The sequence below is a fragment of the Aquarana catesbeiana genome, linkage group LG06, assembly GCF_042186555.1.
Source record: "Aquarana catesbeiana isolate 2022-GZ linkage group LG06, ASM4218655v1, whole genome shotgun sequence".
NCBI classification, from domain to species: Eukaryota; Metazoa; Chordata; class Amphibia; order Anura; family Ranidae; genus Aquarana; species Aquarana catesbeiana.
The window spans coordinates 151847904-151864643 of record NC_133329.1 but is presented as its reverse complement, the minus strand read 5'-3'; the positions used below and the strand labels follow the sequence as shown (position 1 = coordinate 151864643).

General features: G+C 43.8%; 1 protein-coding gene across 2 annotated transcripts in view; it reads right to left on the bottom strand.

Annotated features, from left to right (window-relative positions):
- DNAH3 (dynein axonemal heavy chain 3) overlaps positions 1–16740 on the bottom strand; it is an 827768-nt gene that overhangs the window by 140712 nt on the left and 670316 nt on the right. For both annotated transcript variants that reach the window (XM_073591059.1, XM_073591058.1), the window contains exons 45-46: positions 11049–11205; positions 10562–10705 (exon numbers count right to left, since the gene is read on the bottom strand). In XM_073591059.1, coding sequence (XP_073447160.1) covers positions 10562–10705; positions 11049–11205 — 301 coding nt within the window. The remainder of the gene's footprint in view (positions 1–10561; positions 10706–11048; positions 11206–16740) is intronic.

Below are 16740 nucleotides of genomic sequence, written 5' to 3'. Positions count from 1 at the left end.
CCCTAACAGTTAGAATCACTCCCTAGGACACACTTAACCCCTTCCTAGCCAGCTAGTGGTTAACCCCTTCACTGCCGGTGTCATTTTTACAGTAATCAGTGCAATTTTATAGCACTGATTGCTGTAAAAATGACAATGGTCCCAAAAATGTGTCAAAATTGTCCGATGTGTCCGCCATAATGTCGCAGTCATGATAAAAATTGCAGATCACCGCCATTACTAGTAAAAAAAAAATAATAATAAAAATGCCATAAAACTAACCCTTATTTGTAGACACTATAACTTTTGCGCAAACCAATCAATAAACGCTTATTGTGTTTTTTTTTGTACCAAAAATATGTAGAAGAATACATATCAGCCTAAACTGAGGAAAAAAATTTTTTTTTATATATTTTTTGGGGATATTTATTATAGCAAAAAGTAAAAAAGAATGCATTTTTTTCAAAATTGAAGCTCTATTTTTGTTTATAGCGCAAAAAATAAAAACCGCAGAGGTGACCAAATACCACCAAAAGAAAGCTCTATTTGTGGGAAAAAAAGGACGTCAATTTTGTTTGGGAGCCACGTCGCAAGACCGCGCAATTGTCAGTTAAAGCGAAGCAGTGCCGAATCGCAAAAAGTGCTCTGGTCTTTGGCCAGCCAAATGGTCCGGTGGTTAAACAACTGCAGTTAAGTACATATAAATGTAGCGCCACTGCCACCCCTGAAGGAGCTGCTTTGGGTTCTCTGTTCTGCACCTTGACTCCAAGAACAACCTTACCCCTCTGACACACCTGGTTAAGTGCAAATCATTGCAAACATATTAGGTCATATGTGGAAAATACCTTTACCCTGGCTGTGGATTATTGCCAGTAAATAGACACACACCGGCTTAAAATAAACATACTTCCTATATTGGCAAAAGCTTAGTATAAACAGCAGTAGAACATAAATGCACACATAGCAGATAAAGTTCAATGTGACCTGCCAAGCAGAGTAGTAACTATGCTAAAATTGCTAAACCCCACTTTTTATGTCACTAATTAAAGTCAATACTGACATTTGCAGGCCAGCAATAAACTTTAAATACAGTATAAATTACTGTAATACTACACTGGTTTAGAGTGCACTCTAATGCCCCCTACACACGGTCGGAATTTCCGATCGCCAACAACGCGGTGACGTCAAGCACGTACGACGAGACTAGAAAAGGCCAGTTCAGAACCAAGCACGGCACCCTTTGGGCTCCTTTTGCTAATCTCGTGTTAGTAAAAGTTTGGTGAGAGACGATTCGCGCTTTTTCAGACTCGTGGCTTTCAGGTCGTTTTCTGCCGTTCAGTTTGTGCTTGTGGGTTTGTATCTGCTCTTCAGTACGTGCAAGCAAGTTCCGCGTGACTTTAATTAGTCATTGTATTCTTGTTCGTTCTGTTTTTCAGGTCGCTCTTCACAGGCCTTGCTGTTCTTCAGTGCGTTCTGTTACTTCGTTCTGAGCAGCCGACCGTTTTCTAGCCATGTTGCGTATGCGTACTCCTCGTAGAGTTCATGCTGTGCGGGGGCTTGGTGTTGGGGTCCTGACCTTGACACAAGTCCAGTCCATGAACAGGGTGGGGAGGATTTCATGGACCAAGAATTGGTTGCTTCAGCGTGACCAGTTCTCTCATATGCCTTTGCTCCGTGAGATCCGTGAGAATAATCCTGATGATTTCAGGAACTTTCTCAGGATGACGGACCCCGTGTTTCACCGTCTGTTGGCTTCGCTGACCCCTTATATTAGCAGGCAGGATACCTGCATGAGGCAAGCCATCACTCCGGAGCAGAGGCTCGTCGCTACCCTGCGGTATTTGGCGACAGGGAGAAGTCTGCAGGACTTGAAGTTCTCGACCGGCATCTCCCCCCAGGCTCTGGGGATCATTATCCCAGAGACCTGTTCTGCCATCATACAGGTCCTGCAGAAGGAGTATACGAAGGTAAGATTTTTATCCTTTAATATCACATTTTTTTGTATTTAATGTTTGATAATATATTGTATTTCTTTCCTCATTCCCTAATGACCATGATTGGAATATGCTGTGAATGTCCCCTTTGTTCTCATGCATGCAGGATTTTTATGTAATTATTTTTTTAGGTCCTTCATACAGATTGGCCTTCAATAACCTCCCCAGCATGTTCTCTCCTGGCCCTATATTCACCTCATGTAGTCACTTAACAATGTATTTTATCAGCTCCATAGTAGTGCTTTACCCCAAACACCCCCTAAAATGTTTAGAAATGTGATATTAGCTTTAAATTCTGGCAGAGTGGCAGAGGCTTATTTTTTGTGGTGTCCCCAAATCATTTTTAGTAACCCTCCCTCCCCCCAAATGCTAAGTCAGCTGATCCCAATTCTCTATCTATACTCAATCATCTATCTGCTGACTTTGCCCAACCCATACACACTATACCCATCTGTTTTGTGCTCTGATGTATGGATGAATTACCCAAAGCATGTAGTGCAAGGGCCTGCCTGTATACTTTCAAATGGTACTGTTTAAAGTTTTTGTATCCTATTATTATCTTGATAGGTAATAGCAGAATGTCCAAATGTCCTCAAATGTGTACAATGTGTATTTATATCTTTGTATTATGACACTTCTTACCTGTCCAGTGGGCTGCCAATAGTGTAACTAAGGAGGGGCTGTTCCAAGTAATACCCTGTATTTAGGCATTAATCTCTCAATGAAGTGAAGAGGGTTACCTGTCCAAGATTTCCACACACCCCATAATGTTAGAAATGGCCCATGAGAGGGGGGGGGGGGGGGGAATATGATAGGTGTACCTTATACTTTGGCGTTGTTAAATTCCCCTTAATTAATGCTATCTGGAGGTTGCCCCATAATGTTTGTGCCTAATCTGCTTGCCATGTTTCTGAGCAAAAATAGTAATTTTTTTTTTCCTCAACAGTTTCCTTCCACGCCACAGGAATGGCAGACTGTGGCCTCCCACTTTGCCCAGCGGTGGGACTTTCCTAACTGCGGAGGGGCAATTGATGGGAAACACGTCCACATCGTCCCACCACCCAACTCGGGGTCGTACTATTTCAACTATAAGGGGTTCAATAGTGGTGTCGGCTAATTACGACTTCTTGTATGTGGACGTGGGGAAGAATGGCCGGATGTCCGATGGTGGAGTCATCGCCCAGACGGAGTTCTACAGGTGTCTCCAGAATGGCAGCTTGGACTTGCCAGCTCCAGAGGACAATGTGGAAGGACTCCCATTCGTGTTCGTTGCTGATGAAGCGTTTGCGCTGGGGGACCACCTGATGCGGCCATTCCCGATGAGGACCCTCACCCCGGAACAGAGGGTTTTTAATTACCGGCTGGCCAGAGCCCGAAGAGTGGTGGAGAACACATTTGGAATCCTGGCCAGCCGGTTCCGCCTATTTCTGACACCTATCCATATGGCGGAGTATAAACTGAACCATATTATACTGGCGTGCTGTATTCTCCATAACTTTTTAAGGAAACATTCGGCCAACTATGCTGGCTCAGTTGGGCCTGAGGCCGGAGTGATACCTGAAACACTGACGGCGCTTGAAAGCGGCCGTCCTGGCTTGCCCTCCCTGAGTGCCCGTGATGTCCGGTTACGATACCTGGAGTTCTTTGCGGGTAGGGGGGCTATCAATATGCCTTCAAATTTGTGAAGCCTTTTTCCAATAAAAAAGCAAAAAAATGAAAATCTTTGTGGACATTTACTGCTTGTGTTTGTTTTAGCTGACCCTGACAGAAATGTGGGGAGTCCTGAAAATGGCGTGATTGTGTAACCTTATACAAAGCACTGTTGTCTGTTATTTACTAAAGGCGTATACACTTTTTATACTACAAGTGCTCTTGAAACTGCAATGAAAATGCTCTTGTAGTGCAAAGAGGATTTGCCCTTAGGAAATAACCCCCATTTTCGCTGAAAACAGCAATTACATCACCCCAAAAGTGTTGTAGTGTTGAGACAATAATCCACACATTCTTGATTAACAAACTTTTTTATACCTGCACAATCACATGTGCATTTACCAAAGGTTTTTTAAAACAAACCAACATGTTTGTTGTATAACAATTTTTGGGGTGGCATTATCAAAAATATAAATGTCCATTTAAGATAAAACAGGCCTGTGTAAAACCAACAAGAAAGACAAAAAACTTGAACTTACAAAGTTCACATATGGTAAAACTTGAAGGCAATATCAGACATGAGTAGTTAGGAACTGTGTTTGATATTGCGTTCAGATGGGGTCAAATCACCCCAGGAAAAGCCAAATTTGGAAGATGCACACCAATTTACGAATGTCAACATGTGCTAGCTGCCATCACGGGGGATCAAGGGACGTGTTTTGGGGGAGCAAGCCCTTCCTCACCGCTACTTTATAATTGAGGAAGGGGTTGCACCCCCAAAACGCGTCCATTGATCTCCCATGATGGCAGATAGCACATGTTGGCACACTGTGTGCATCCTCCAAATTCAGCTTTTCAAAACATTGCTAAAATATTTAAAACATTGGACCACACTAAAAAAAGTGATTTTGTGGGGTTTTAAATTCGCCCCAAAACATCAATTATGTTATTATTTTTTTGAATAACATCATTTATTTTTTTCTGGATGTTTTGCAATTCTACATTACACCTCATTATCTCCCCGATCAGGATCTGGGCACTTTCAGATGTGAAAGGATCTCGATCCCTAACATCACGATCACCTAAAAAGAGAGAAACCAAACAAAAACAGGTATCAAAAATCTGCCACCATCCATCTCTTACCTGAGTCTGTGGTCGCAGACACTCACCTGTTGTGGTGCCAATCTCCACCACATCTTCTTCCTCCTCCTGCTCTGCTTGGGTTGGGGGTATTTCACCTTCTTCCATAGGTGGGGGGTCTGTGGTCTCCTCGGATGAGGGGTGTCCTCCGAGTCTTTTCTCCCCTATGTAAAACAAAAATGGTATAATTAGCACACAGATATTTGATGGCAGAACTAGAAATAGGAAACATTGCTTGGAAGTGGGGTACAATTGTCTATTTTAGCCGAGTTCCAAGATGTCGCTTTTTTATTGGCCTTTGTCAACCTGCAATACTTTACCTGTTTAGTACAAGCTTCACAGATGGAGACCCCCCTATAGTATACACTGGAGCACCTGTGTGCCCCCCCTAATAAAAATGGTGTTCTTGTGTCCTACACTAGTGCTCCAGTATCCAGATGTGAAAACAGCTGCTCAGTGTCCTCTCCTTACACAGAATCTAGTTTGCATTTCATTCTAGTAACAAACCCATCTACACCACCAAATATTTTGCATCCAAGTAGACCCTAAAAAATTTCTGAAAATGCATATGGCCTAAACAATGGTGTTTTAGAGGGGTCCAAAAAATGTTTGATACGAACGAACAATGGGCCCATGAACATTAAAATTGACATTTTAAACTGTACAACAATTAAGAAAAGCATATGGAGCAGCACGAACATAAGAAAGACAAAAAGAATAGGAACACAGCACAACTACTTACTTTTTTGCAGCACTCTCCGGATCTTTCTGTACTGCTCGGGCTCTCTTAATTTCAGGTCCGACCACCGCTTCCTGAGCTGATCTTTCGATCGTCGTACCCCAAAATTCCTGTGAAGACTTTTGACCACTTTCGCCATGATCTTGGCCTTTCTGATATTGGGGTTGGGGTAAGGCCCATACTTTCCGTCATAGTCGGCCTTCTTCAGGATGTCGACCATCTCCAACATCTCCCCAAAGGACATATTTGTGGCCTTAAATCGTCTCCTTCTGGATCGGGACGTGTCCGGATCCGGGCTTTCCTCCTCCTCGTTCCTGTAATTAGCACGCACCTGATGTGACTCCGCCATGTGCTCTTCCCCCACTGCGCCAAACGAAAAGGGGCAGGGAATAGAATAGAAAGAACGTCAGGGGCGGGCGGAGTTACACGCATGCGCAGTGTATATAAAGCGTAACACACGTGCGTATCGCGTACGATCTGTGAGCGGAGGAAGGAGCATTGGACGCGCCGATCGTAAGAACGAAGGTAAGAGACAAACTTGTGCCTATACTGCTTCTACATTGTGGCCTATATTGTAACAAGATTAGGAGAGTTTTGTCTGACATTAGGCTTTGTCTTGTGTTGTGTCTTGCAGTGAACATGGATATGCTATTGAAAGACAATGACTTCATGTCACTATTCATTGATATGTTAAGGGAGCTGCCATGTCTGTGGGAGATTAACCACCCACATTACAAGAACCAAGCAAAGAGGAAGGCAGCGCTGGAGCAATTGTGTAAAATTGTGAAGCAGGTGATCCCCACGGCAGACATCACATTTTTGAAGATCTTAATTGGTGGCCTGAGGAGCACATATGTAAGGGAGCGCCAGAAAGTCCTGGATTCACAGAGATCCGGAGCAGTAGATGACATCTATGGATGTGGTACTATGACAGGCTGCATTTTCTGGCAGGCCAGACTGAACCCAGGTCATCCCTCTCCAGTCTTCCTTCCACGCTTCCTTCCCCCCCGGCTGAGGCTTCTGATGCCCAACCTGGGCCTTCCAGGAGGAGGGCAGGAGGAGCCCAGCTTGAGCCAGGTATAACATTCCTCAAAATATTTCTGCTTGTCCAATCAATGATGTTAACTAGATGTTAGTTGGGAGTACTAATTTAGGATTGTGATTGATGAAGCAAAAAATAAAACCATGTCCCTTTTTCATACACAGGGAAGTCTCAGCCAGGAGGTGGCCGGGCCGAGCCGGCTGCCTGATCTGCAGGTCCCTCCCCAACACCTGGAAAGAGAAAGTGGCAGGAGGAGGAGTGCCCTAGAGGAGGCTACCAGAGGACTCTTTTGGAGGGCTACAGAGGCCCTGGAAGCACCACACACCGTGGAGGAGGACATTGCTGCCATCATTGCCTCAAAAATGCAGAGGATGGAGGAGGGACAACAACTCATGTGTGAGTCGCTCATATTGGAGGCTCTTAACAAAGGTATGAGGGGCCAAATTACAGCTCAGACACACCTTTGCGAACTCACAGATGGTCCTCCTCCTCCTCCTGCAGGTCCTCCTCCTCCTCCTCCTTCTCCTCCAGGTCCTACTCCTCCTTCTGCCACATCTCCAACAGCACAGCCACAGCCCGGAAGGAAGCGTGGAAGGAAGACCAGAAAGTGAGGACCCTGGGTTCAGTCTGGTCAGCCAAAAGATGCAGCCTCTTGTGGTACCACAGCCTGGAGACACAGATGTCATCTGCTGCTTTCTGGATCTCTGCGAACTCTGGACCAGACTGCCCTCCCTTACATATGGACTCCTCAGGCCACCAATTTTGATGTTCAAGAATTGATGTCTGCCGTGGGGGTCCCAGGCTTCACTAATTTCTCCTGTTGATCCAGCGTTGCCTCCCTCTTTGTTTGGTTCTGAGCCCTATAAAAAGGAATTTTGTTTTGAATTATACTTGCCTATGTGTGTTTTACTTCAAAAAGGACAGTTGGTTTGTGAGGATTCAGGTACATTTCAAATATACAATGTGAAATGAACAAAGGACACCAACACCAAACAATCTCCTTGAGATTAAATAATAAAAGATATCAATGGTGTTGTGGTAACGTGACACACAAAACACACACAAAAATAGTCTGGAGTAAAATTAAAAATAACATTGAACAAAGATCAGCCTTGGAAAAAATACAAACATAAAATCTAAAACAAAAATAGCTTAAAATACCAAAAAAAAAAAAATTAAAAAAAAAACCATTAAGTTTACCAGAACGAGCTGTTCCGTGTCGGAATTTCTTCTGAGCATACGTGGCACTTTGTGCGTCGGAACAGGCCACACACGGTCGGAATTGACGCGATCGGATTTTGTTGTCGGAAAATTTTATCTCCTGCTCTCAAACTTTGTGTGTCGGAAAATCCGATGGAAAATGTCCGATGGAGCCCACACACGGTCGGAATTTCCGACAACACGCTCCGATCGGACATTTTCCGTCGGAAAATCCGACCGTGTGTACGGGGCATTAGGGATTGGCCGAAGGGTGTAGCGCAATGTCTCCTAAGAGGTACCTCTTTAATTAGCAAAAGTGCAAAGGCTTTTTGGGAAGCAACGGTTAGGGGCAGTCTTTAGTCCTGACTCTTCAGCTGGCTAAAAACTTGGAGCTCTTAAACCATTGACACACTTTGAGGTAGTCAATAAGGTCTGCAGGCAGTATTAGAACTATGGAGCAGCTGATAAGGTCATTCCTAATGCCTCAGCCTCTAGGGATGGCCAACAGGCCCTCTCACCAGACACTGCGATACCTCAGCGATTATATCCTTGGCTGGATGTTCACTCACTTCAGGCTGCCTGGGCGACTCTGGTCTGTAAAGCAGCATATCTGTACATTGGCAGCAGCTATGTTCTTCAGCTTTCTCTCTGGTATGGTACCAGGACGTTTGGCCTTTATCTCTTCTGATGGTGACCCCAGCACAGTCCTCTCTCCTCCTCCTTGGTCTCACTGCCCTGCCAGCTTTTTTTCCAGGCTCCTGCTCTCCCCCCCCCCCACTTCGGCTGAGCATGCTGGGGCTGTAGTTTTTCTGTCCAAAAGGTGCAGCCTGTCTCCTGGGATTACATGCCCTAAATTCCTCCCCTCTGCCTCTGCTGATTGGTCCTCCTCTCTGCCCCTCTATTGGTCCTTTTCTGTGGCCAGGAAGGGGAGGAAGAAGTGAATCGGGTGACGAGTGAGAATTGTGTAGAGCTCGCAGCCATCCTCCTCTAACTCCATTACAGCCTCTCTGGCTTTCTCTCTCTCTTCCACTCCCCACTGCTGGGTACATCCATTTTGGATAGAGTAAAGAAGAGTTTAAACCAATGGCAGTTGTTTTAGTTTTGTTTCATTAGAGAGATTGCTCTTCTGTCCTGTAGCTTAAAAGAAAGCTCCTCTTTAACAGTTGGCAAGTGAACAAGTGTCCCCATTGGGAGATTTCTTTTTTTTTTTATCTTGCCCTTAGTTATACTTTAAACCTGGTGTGGGACCCTTTACTCCCACATTCCCAAAATGGCCCACTAAGTAGCAGCAGAATATTCAGAATATTGTTGACATTGCATCTCTCTGTAAGCAAATTTATATGTGCACTTTGCAAAACAACCACAATTTCTCTACAATGCTAAAAGATACAGAGGTGGATGAGGGTTTGTTTTAAAGTGCTTTGACTGCTTGTTGAAAATATGTCCATACTTTAGTGTGCATAATCTAGTTACAGGTTTGTATCAACCTACTTTTGTTCACCTTACTCTCGGTTCACACTGAGGCAGCGCAACTTGCAGCGCGACTACCTCAGGCGACCTGGACACGACAGGGGCGGCGACTTGCAAAACGACTTCTATATAGAAGTCTATGCAAGTCGCCCCCAAAGTAGTACAGGAACCTTTTTCTCAGTCGGAGTGACTTGCTTTGCTCCGATTAGAACGGTTCCATTGTACAGAACGGGACGCTACTTGTCAGGCGGCTAGGTCGCCTGACAAGTCGTCCTAGTGTGAACCGACCCTTAGAGCTGCTTCTCTCCCCATACAAATCAATGGGAATGCAAAAACAGCTTGTAACAGGTTAAAGCAACTATAGGTCAACTGCACCTGACTCTAAATGATTTCATAAGCATCTTATACTGACCTCAAGTATGGGCTGAATGCACCTAAAATCTAGCTGAATTTGTTTATCAACCTAAGTTTATAGAGAACTGAAATACTTACCTCACACAGAGTGGTTGCAAAGAGATGAAAATTAAGTGGCCAGTAAGACCTGCAATAGCTGAGACCTATATGTGTGCCATAAGGGGGTTGTGCAGCACAGAGCAGCAAACCAACAGTCAATATGTACGTTTGATCTATTTAATGATTAAAAAAAACCTTGCAAAGTCAAGGGTGTTTTTTTTTTTAATACTTGGAGTTGGGATGTGAAAATTTAACTGATGGTGGAACAAGGGATTTAGGAGGCAGTGAGGGAGCTCATTCAGACTACTGGGAGAATGGTCAAACCAATGCTGTTCATGGATCAAGAGAGAAGAAAAAGTAGACAGAATAGCACCTAGCTGTGGATAAGGGGGGCATAAAGTAAACAGAATGGAAGTTGATCAAAGCAATGGGTGGAAGAGGTGTTTAGATCTATGTGGTGTAGTGCAGTGCAGTTTAAAAAATGAGGCATGTCTTATTCTGTGCATTTTAATGCACTATAATTCCCAATAGAATAATGAAAATTCATGGAAACAAGCTACAATGCATGCTACAGTGTGCAGTCTGCTTTTTGGATCTCTAACATCATGAAGCCGCATTATTGTGAGACCAAGCACCAAAAAAGTATGTATCAAACCTAGGCAGGCTTCATCTAACAAGAGGCCTACACATATTTATTTATTCACACCCGAAGCAATTAACTACTTAAATGCCAGAGAATTGTGTTCACAATATTTTGTATCAGTGATGGTGTATTTTAGAAAGTTCTGTCCACCAACCACATTTTAACATAATCCTTAGGTCACATGAGAACCTCTGCCAAACAGCGGCATTTTGAAAAAAATTAATAAAAAAAAAGTCATAGTTATATCATACCTTGTCAACGCTTTGTTTAAAGCAATTGGATGTTGTCTCTTTTACCATGTTAAAGAACATCTGTCTGTCTTCGGGGTCAATTAAACGGTCATAAAATACACGGTAAACTTCATGGATCCAGAGCCTGATCAATTTATCATTGTCCTGAAATACACAAAAAGAAAAAATCAACAGTACATCATTGATAGTTTGTCATTTTATGTAGTTAAATAGTCAGGTTGAAAAAAGACAAGTCCATTGAGTTCAACAGTATGAGTATTTCATGTCTTATACTGTATGTGTATGGCAAATAGATTGTATGTTATTACTTTTAATCGTTATTTTTATGTGAGTTTTGAAGAAATTTAGGTTTTTGAATATAATGCCTAAAGGTTAAAATAGTCTCACACTAAGGGTATGTTAATTGCATTAAGTACAGCTATACTGGCGTGAGTTGTAAACGATCATTTAAAACTTTTATTCAAGGTGTTTTTACATCCTATCTTACCTGAAGATGTGTATGTGGACACAGCAACACTCCTCGCACAACCCGGGAGAAGTCTCTTAAATTAAAAACATAATGAGATTTTGATGGAGTTGGCAAGAATTTTTCGACAGCTGTTTTGTAAATTGCCATGGTGGCCTGTATCATAAGTTTGCCAGATCTACAAAAAAACAACATTATTGATTAAAATTCATGGAAAAGCTGGTCTCCAGGCAAAAAAAAAAAGTCCTATTTTTGCAAAGTGCTTCTAAGGAGACGAAATAGGCACCTATTTTATGGCATCAAGACTGGACACCTCCAACTGCTGACTAGGTACAGTCTGACCAGCCACCTCACTGCCCTTCTGAAATGCTACTGTGGTCAGTGCTGGTGTTACCAATACAGTGGGAAGATCACTGTTGGAGATGCTTGTGTTATTTCCAGCTTTTCCTTGCCAGCTCTGGTTCTCTGCCTATTGATAACGTGAAACAAGGACTGAAGCTCTCTGTTACCCTGCCAGTTTCCAAACTGTAGCCCGAAGGCTACCTCACAGGAATGCCTAGGGTTGCCACCTGTATGGTTTTCTCCCGGACAGTCCGGTTTTTGAATGATGTGTTTGGGTTTCCATCTTCTTCAGACCCGGACACATCATTCACACTGGACTGCACCGGAAGTGACAAGTCTGCTCGCTATCTGATCTGTCTCCCCTCCCGACAGCAGCCTGTTTCAGAACCACCGGTTATCAGTAGATTAAAGCTCCCCCCTCCTCCCCCTCCTCCTCCTCCGTTCTGTATAAACATACACAGGAGGAGGAGGGGGGGAGCAGGGACACGCGCTGATTGAGGTCTGCACAAAGTTTTCTATGCTCTGTAGATGGACAGGAAGGAGGGGAAAGAGTGCCTGGGAAGGAGAACCACGTAAAAAATGTGTAGCGATTGGGGGGGGGGGGTTAAGAGGATATGTGCTGGGGGGGGGGGGTTTTGGCAGAGTCTCTTGACAAAGCACCCCCCAGCACATATCAGACCCCAAAGAGCCCCCCAGCACATATCTGACCCCGCTTGCACAAGCCCTCTCCCCTCCCAAAGCGCCCTCCAGCACATATATATGACCCTCTCTTGCTAGCTCTAGCCCTCTCCCCTCCCAAAACGCCACTAGCACATATTTGACCCTCCCTTGCTAACTCTAGCTTTTCCCCCTCCCGAAGCATCTCCCTAGCACATATCTGCCCCCCCTGCTAGCACAAGTCCTTTCCCCTTCCAAAGCACCCCAGCACATATCCAAGCACCCTGCTAGCTCTAGCCCTCTCCCCTCCCAAAGCATCCCCCAGCACACATCCACCTCCCCTGTAAGCTCTAGCCCTCTCCCCTCTCAAAGCACCCCCAGCACATATTCAAGCTCCCGGCTAGCTTTAGCTCTCTCCCCTCCCAAAGCACCACATAGCATATATCTGACCCTCACCCCCTCCAGCACTAGCCCTCTCCCCTCCAAAAGCATCCCTGCAGCACACATCCGACCCCCCCTGCAAGTACTAGCCCTCTCCCCTCCTGAAGCACCACCAAGCACATATCTCACTTCCCCAACAACACTAGCCCTCTCCCCTCCCATTAAGTCTCCCCCAGCACATATCTAACTCCCCCCACCCCCTGCTAGCACTAGCTCTCTCCCCAGCACATATCTGACCCCCGCATTTTGTGCATTATTTCTGACCCCCGCATTCCATGCAGAACACTCACAATTTAGCCACATGCACTGTTTACCACGGCGCGCAATGCGCGCCACATTGCTGCTCTCTTTCGGGCCACCAAAAGAGCCCCAGTTCCTTTACAATCGTATAGCTAATACTCCAAAAAAAAAAAAAAAGTTGCCACTAAAGTGTTCGGGTTTGGCTTGAAGAAAAGGTGACAACCCTAGGACTGCCCCACGGAACCACCCCTGACTCCCAAGAGTCAGTCACACAGAATGGCAAGGCCTATACATCTGACTTTTCTCTGCTTCAAATAAGTAACACAGCCTGGTCACCACTCTGCTGCCTGTGACTGGACAGTGAAGGAGCAGAAACAACCTGATGAGGTCATCTCACTGCTTTTTTTTTTCCTGTCAGCATGCTCCTTGTCAGGACTTGTGAATGCAGGATACCTGACTGGCTTCAAGTATTGCTTCTTTCTTTCTGCGTGTGAAAGCTTCTGTATATATATATATATATATATATATATATATATATATATATATATATATATATATATATATATATATATATATATGTAACTAAGTCATAGATAATTGCTACAGGCCTTGTAACCTCTTGTTCTTATAAACCTTTTGGAAATGTCCCATAGCCTTAGAAGGGTGGGCTATAATTCCAAGAATCTTGGTCCTTAATTTGTCACCACAAAGGGATTCTGAATGACATGGGCATCGCTAGCGCCAGGCACCCAGGGCACATGCCTCCCATGTCTTGACCGGTTCCATGGATCCCCACAATGCTGCTGCCCATGACATTTCTTTACTGCCTGTGACTAACAAGTTGTATACAAAGGAAGGTGGTCTTAAAGAGGACACCGCCCATCATGGTGCTCCTCCTCACCACTGCCATCTGCATGCTTTCCAGATGCAGAGAGAGTGGGAGCATGGGGAACTAAAGGGACAGCCAGCCATGTCACCAGAAGGTAAGTAATTGAGTGTGTGTGTATGTGTAACAATGTGTGTGCTTATGTTTATACAATGTTTGTCTAGGTATGGGTATACAACGTGTGTGTGTGTGTGTGTGTGTGTGTGTGTGTGTGTGTGTGTGTGTGTGTATGTGTATATATATATATATATATATATATATATATATATATATATATATATATATATATATACACACATATATATACACATACATATAGTGTGTGTTTATGTATGCGCAAGGAGGTATAGAGAAATGCATTATAGGTGGTGCTGTTTTCTGGATTGTATATATTTCTGACCTCTGTATGTTACAAACTCCTGGACCCTGTACATTACATACACCTGACTCATGCACTCTATACATTTCATATTTCTGACCTCTGCCCTATGCAAATTACAGTCACCTGACCCCTTCACTATATATGCTACATACTCCTGAACCCTGCACTATGTACATTACAAACATCTGACCCCTGCAGGACGCACATTAAAAACACCTGTCTCCTCTACTTTGTATGCTGCATAAACTAGATGCCTGCACTCTGTACGATTCATATTACTGACCCCCTGCACTCCGTGTGTTACATACTCCTGGCTGCTACATCCTGTATTCAACTTCCAGCCTCAGGTTGTTCAGTTAGGCTTTGAAAATTAAACTAGAAACTGGTTGGTTGAGCAACTGCTCCAGATTATGTCTGATCCAGTCTTCGTATATTCCCTACACTGTTTTTTAAAAGACTTTGAGAAGTAAAACTGCACTCCAAAGCATCAATTATAGTTGGTGAAGTTGCCCATTTGAAGATCACTACCTCCTGCTGCCATAAAAAATAGTCTACAGCTAGTAAAAGTTGTTGTCACACAGCTCAACGAGTCTCTTCCATGGTTGGTTTTCTGCTCAGCAGAGCATTTAGCAAAACAAACAGGACAATGCGACTTTTTTAGTCTCCTGGCTATGTGTCTTAGTCTATTAAATGTCAAAGACAGGCCTACACATCCCTAATACTAACCCATCTCTGAAATTGAACATCCTGTTGTGTCCCTGTTTACATAATGGTCCTGGTTTTGGTTTGCTGCCACAAGTCAGCATGCCTGGCGAGTAGAGAATGTTATGTCTCCGGGATACCTTTCTCTCTCCTGAGGTTCAGAAAACAGAATTCACCTTGTCATTTAATTTGTATACATAATTTGTGTTGTTGCATTATTAAGCTTTAAATTATGTTTATGCCAGGTTAGCTGTTACGCTTGCGCCACCTACTGGCCAAACAATAATAGTTTATAAATAGTTTAATATTTTATAACAAAGCCATCCAGCCACTTAAGGATGTGATGTAAAAATCGTCACATCCTCTTTAGTCAGGAAGTGAAACAGCTATAGGGATTAGAATGTTCAATCTCATGGCAGCAGCCTAGATGCTATCTCTCCCCGTGCATGGCATTGGAGGTAAGCAATCTTCTCTTTCCTCCTCCAGAGGCTATTAGGGAAAGGAATTAGTCATTTCAGTTATTACTTTATGTGATGTTTACTATTGTATTGTAATGTTATATTATTCTTGTTGTTTTCAGTTTTACCGCATAGCACATGTGTCATTCCCACATATATTAAAATCTGCAACGTGCCAATAAAAGACACAGACAAGAAACGGCAGTCGGCAGTTATTGTGTGAGCAGAAAAGGGTCATCTGCCTGTATAGCCATAGACTCTGGGAGTACGGGGGGCAAGGCCAGGACAGAGACCATATAGAAAATATGCTCTTATCAATTCATGGCTACCAAACTTTTTTTTTTTTCACTGTTGCTTTGATGTCCCTAATGGGGGAATGAGTGGATTGCTATTGCAATTTATGTGACATAAGAAAGTGGTTCCATGCAAATACTGTTGAGCTGCAAAGGTGAGGTCATTGTTTACTTTCTGGCAGGCAGCCATGTCTTGACTCCTTGTTCCAAGCCAAATACATTTCTATTGTGAATGGGAGGAAGAGGGCGCCAACCTATAGGAACAGTGTGGTGAAAACATAATGATAAAAAATGATGGAGAAAACTCACTTTTGGAAGTGGAGAAAAATGCTGGTTATTTGTGGTCGGGGGGGATTTGGCAGTGGGTCTCGCACAAGTGTGGAGAACGGCTGGTATAAGTGAGACAGAAGTGCCTGTGAAGCGGTGGCATGCAGGAGGGATGTTCGTCTGCTCCTTCACATCCCATTGGTGGATCCTGTCATCTACGATACAGCCCTGGCATCTCACCAGCATCTGCTGAAAGTGACTGAGCTACCTCCTGCAGCTGCAGACGTCCATCTGAACAACCTGTTACTTCAACTGCAGCCGCCGACCCCCATCAGAACAGCAGGAAAGCCCTCCCTAATGCCCTGTACACACGGTCGGACATTGATCGGACATTCTGACAACAAAATCCATGGATTTTTTCCGACGGATGTTGGCTCAAACTTGTCTTGCATACACACGGTCACACAAAGTTGTCGGAAAATCCGATCGTTCTTAATGCAGTGACGTAAAACACGTACGTCAGGAATATAAACGGGGCAGTAGCCAATAGCTTTCGCCTCTTAATTTATTCTGAGCATGCGTGGCACTTTGTGCGTCGGATTTGTGTACACACGATCAAAATTTCCGACAACGGATTTTGTTGTCGGAAAATTTTATAGCAAGCTCTCAAACTTTGTGTGTCGGGAATTCCGATGGAAAATGTGTGATGGAGCCTACACACGGTCGGAATTTCCGACAACAAGGTCCTATCACACATTTTCCACCGGAAAATCCGACTGTGTGTACAGGGCATAATACTTTAATGTGATGTATGGGATGTAGGTATCACAAATTCACTATTTGTAAGTTATTGGGGGTATTTTTTAATTATTAGTGCACATAAGTTTAGAATAGCTTAAATTTTGGTAAGGACACTCGGTGTAACTGGGGAACTATAGCTTAATGTTTTAATTTTTATTTTCTTGTTAGTTCTGTTTGTTATTAGTTGATGTACTTTTGCTTTTGGATGCAATATCATGTTTATTATTTATTACAGGTACTTACA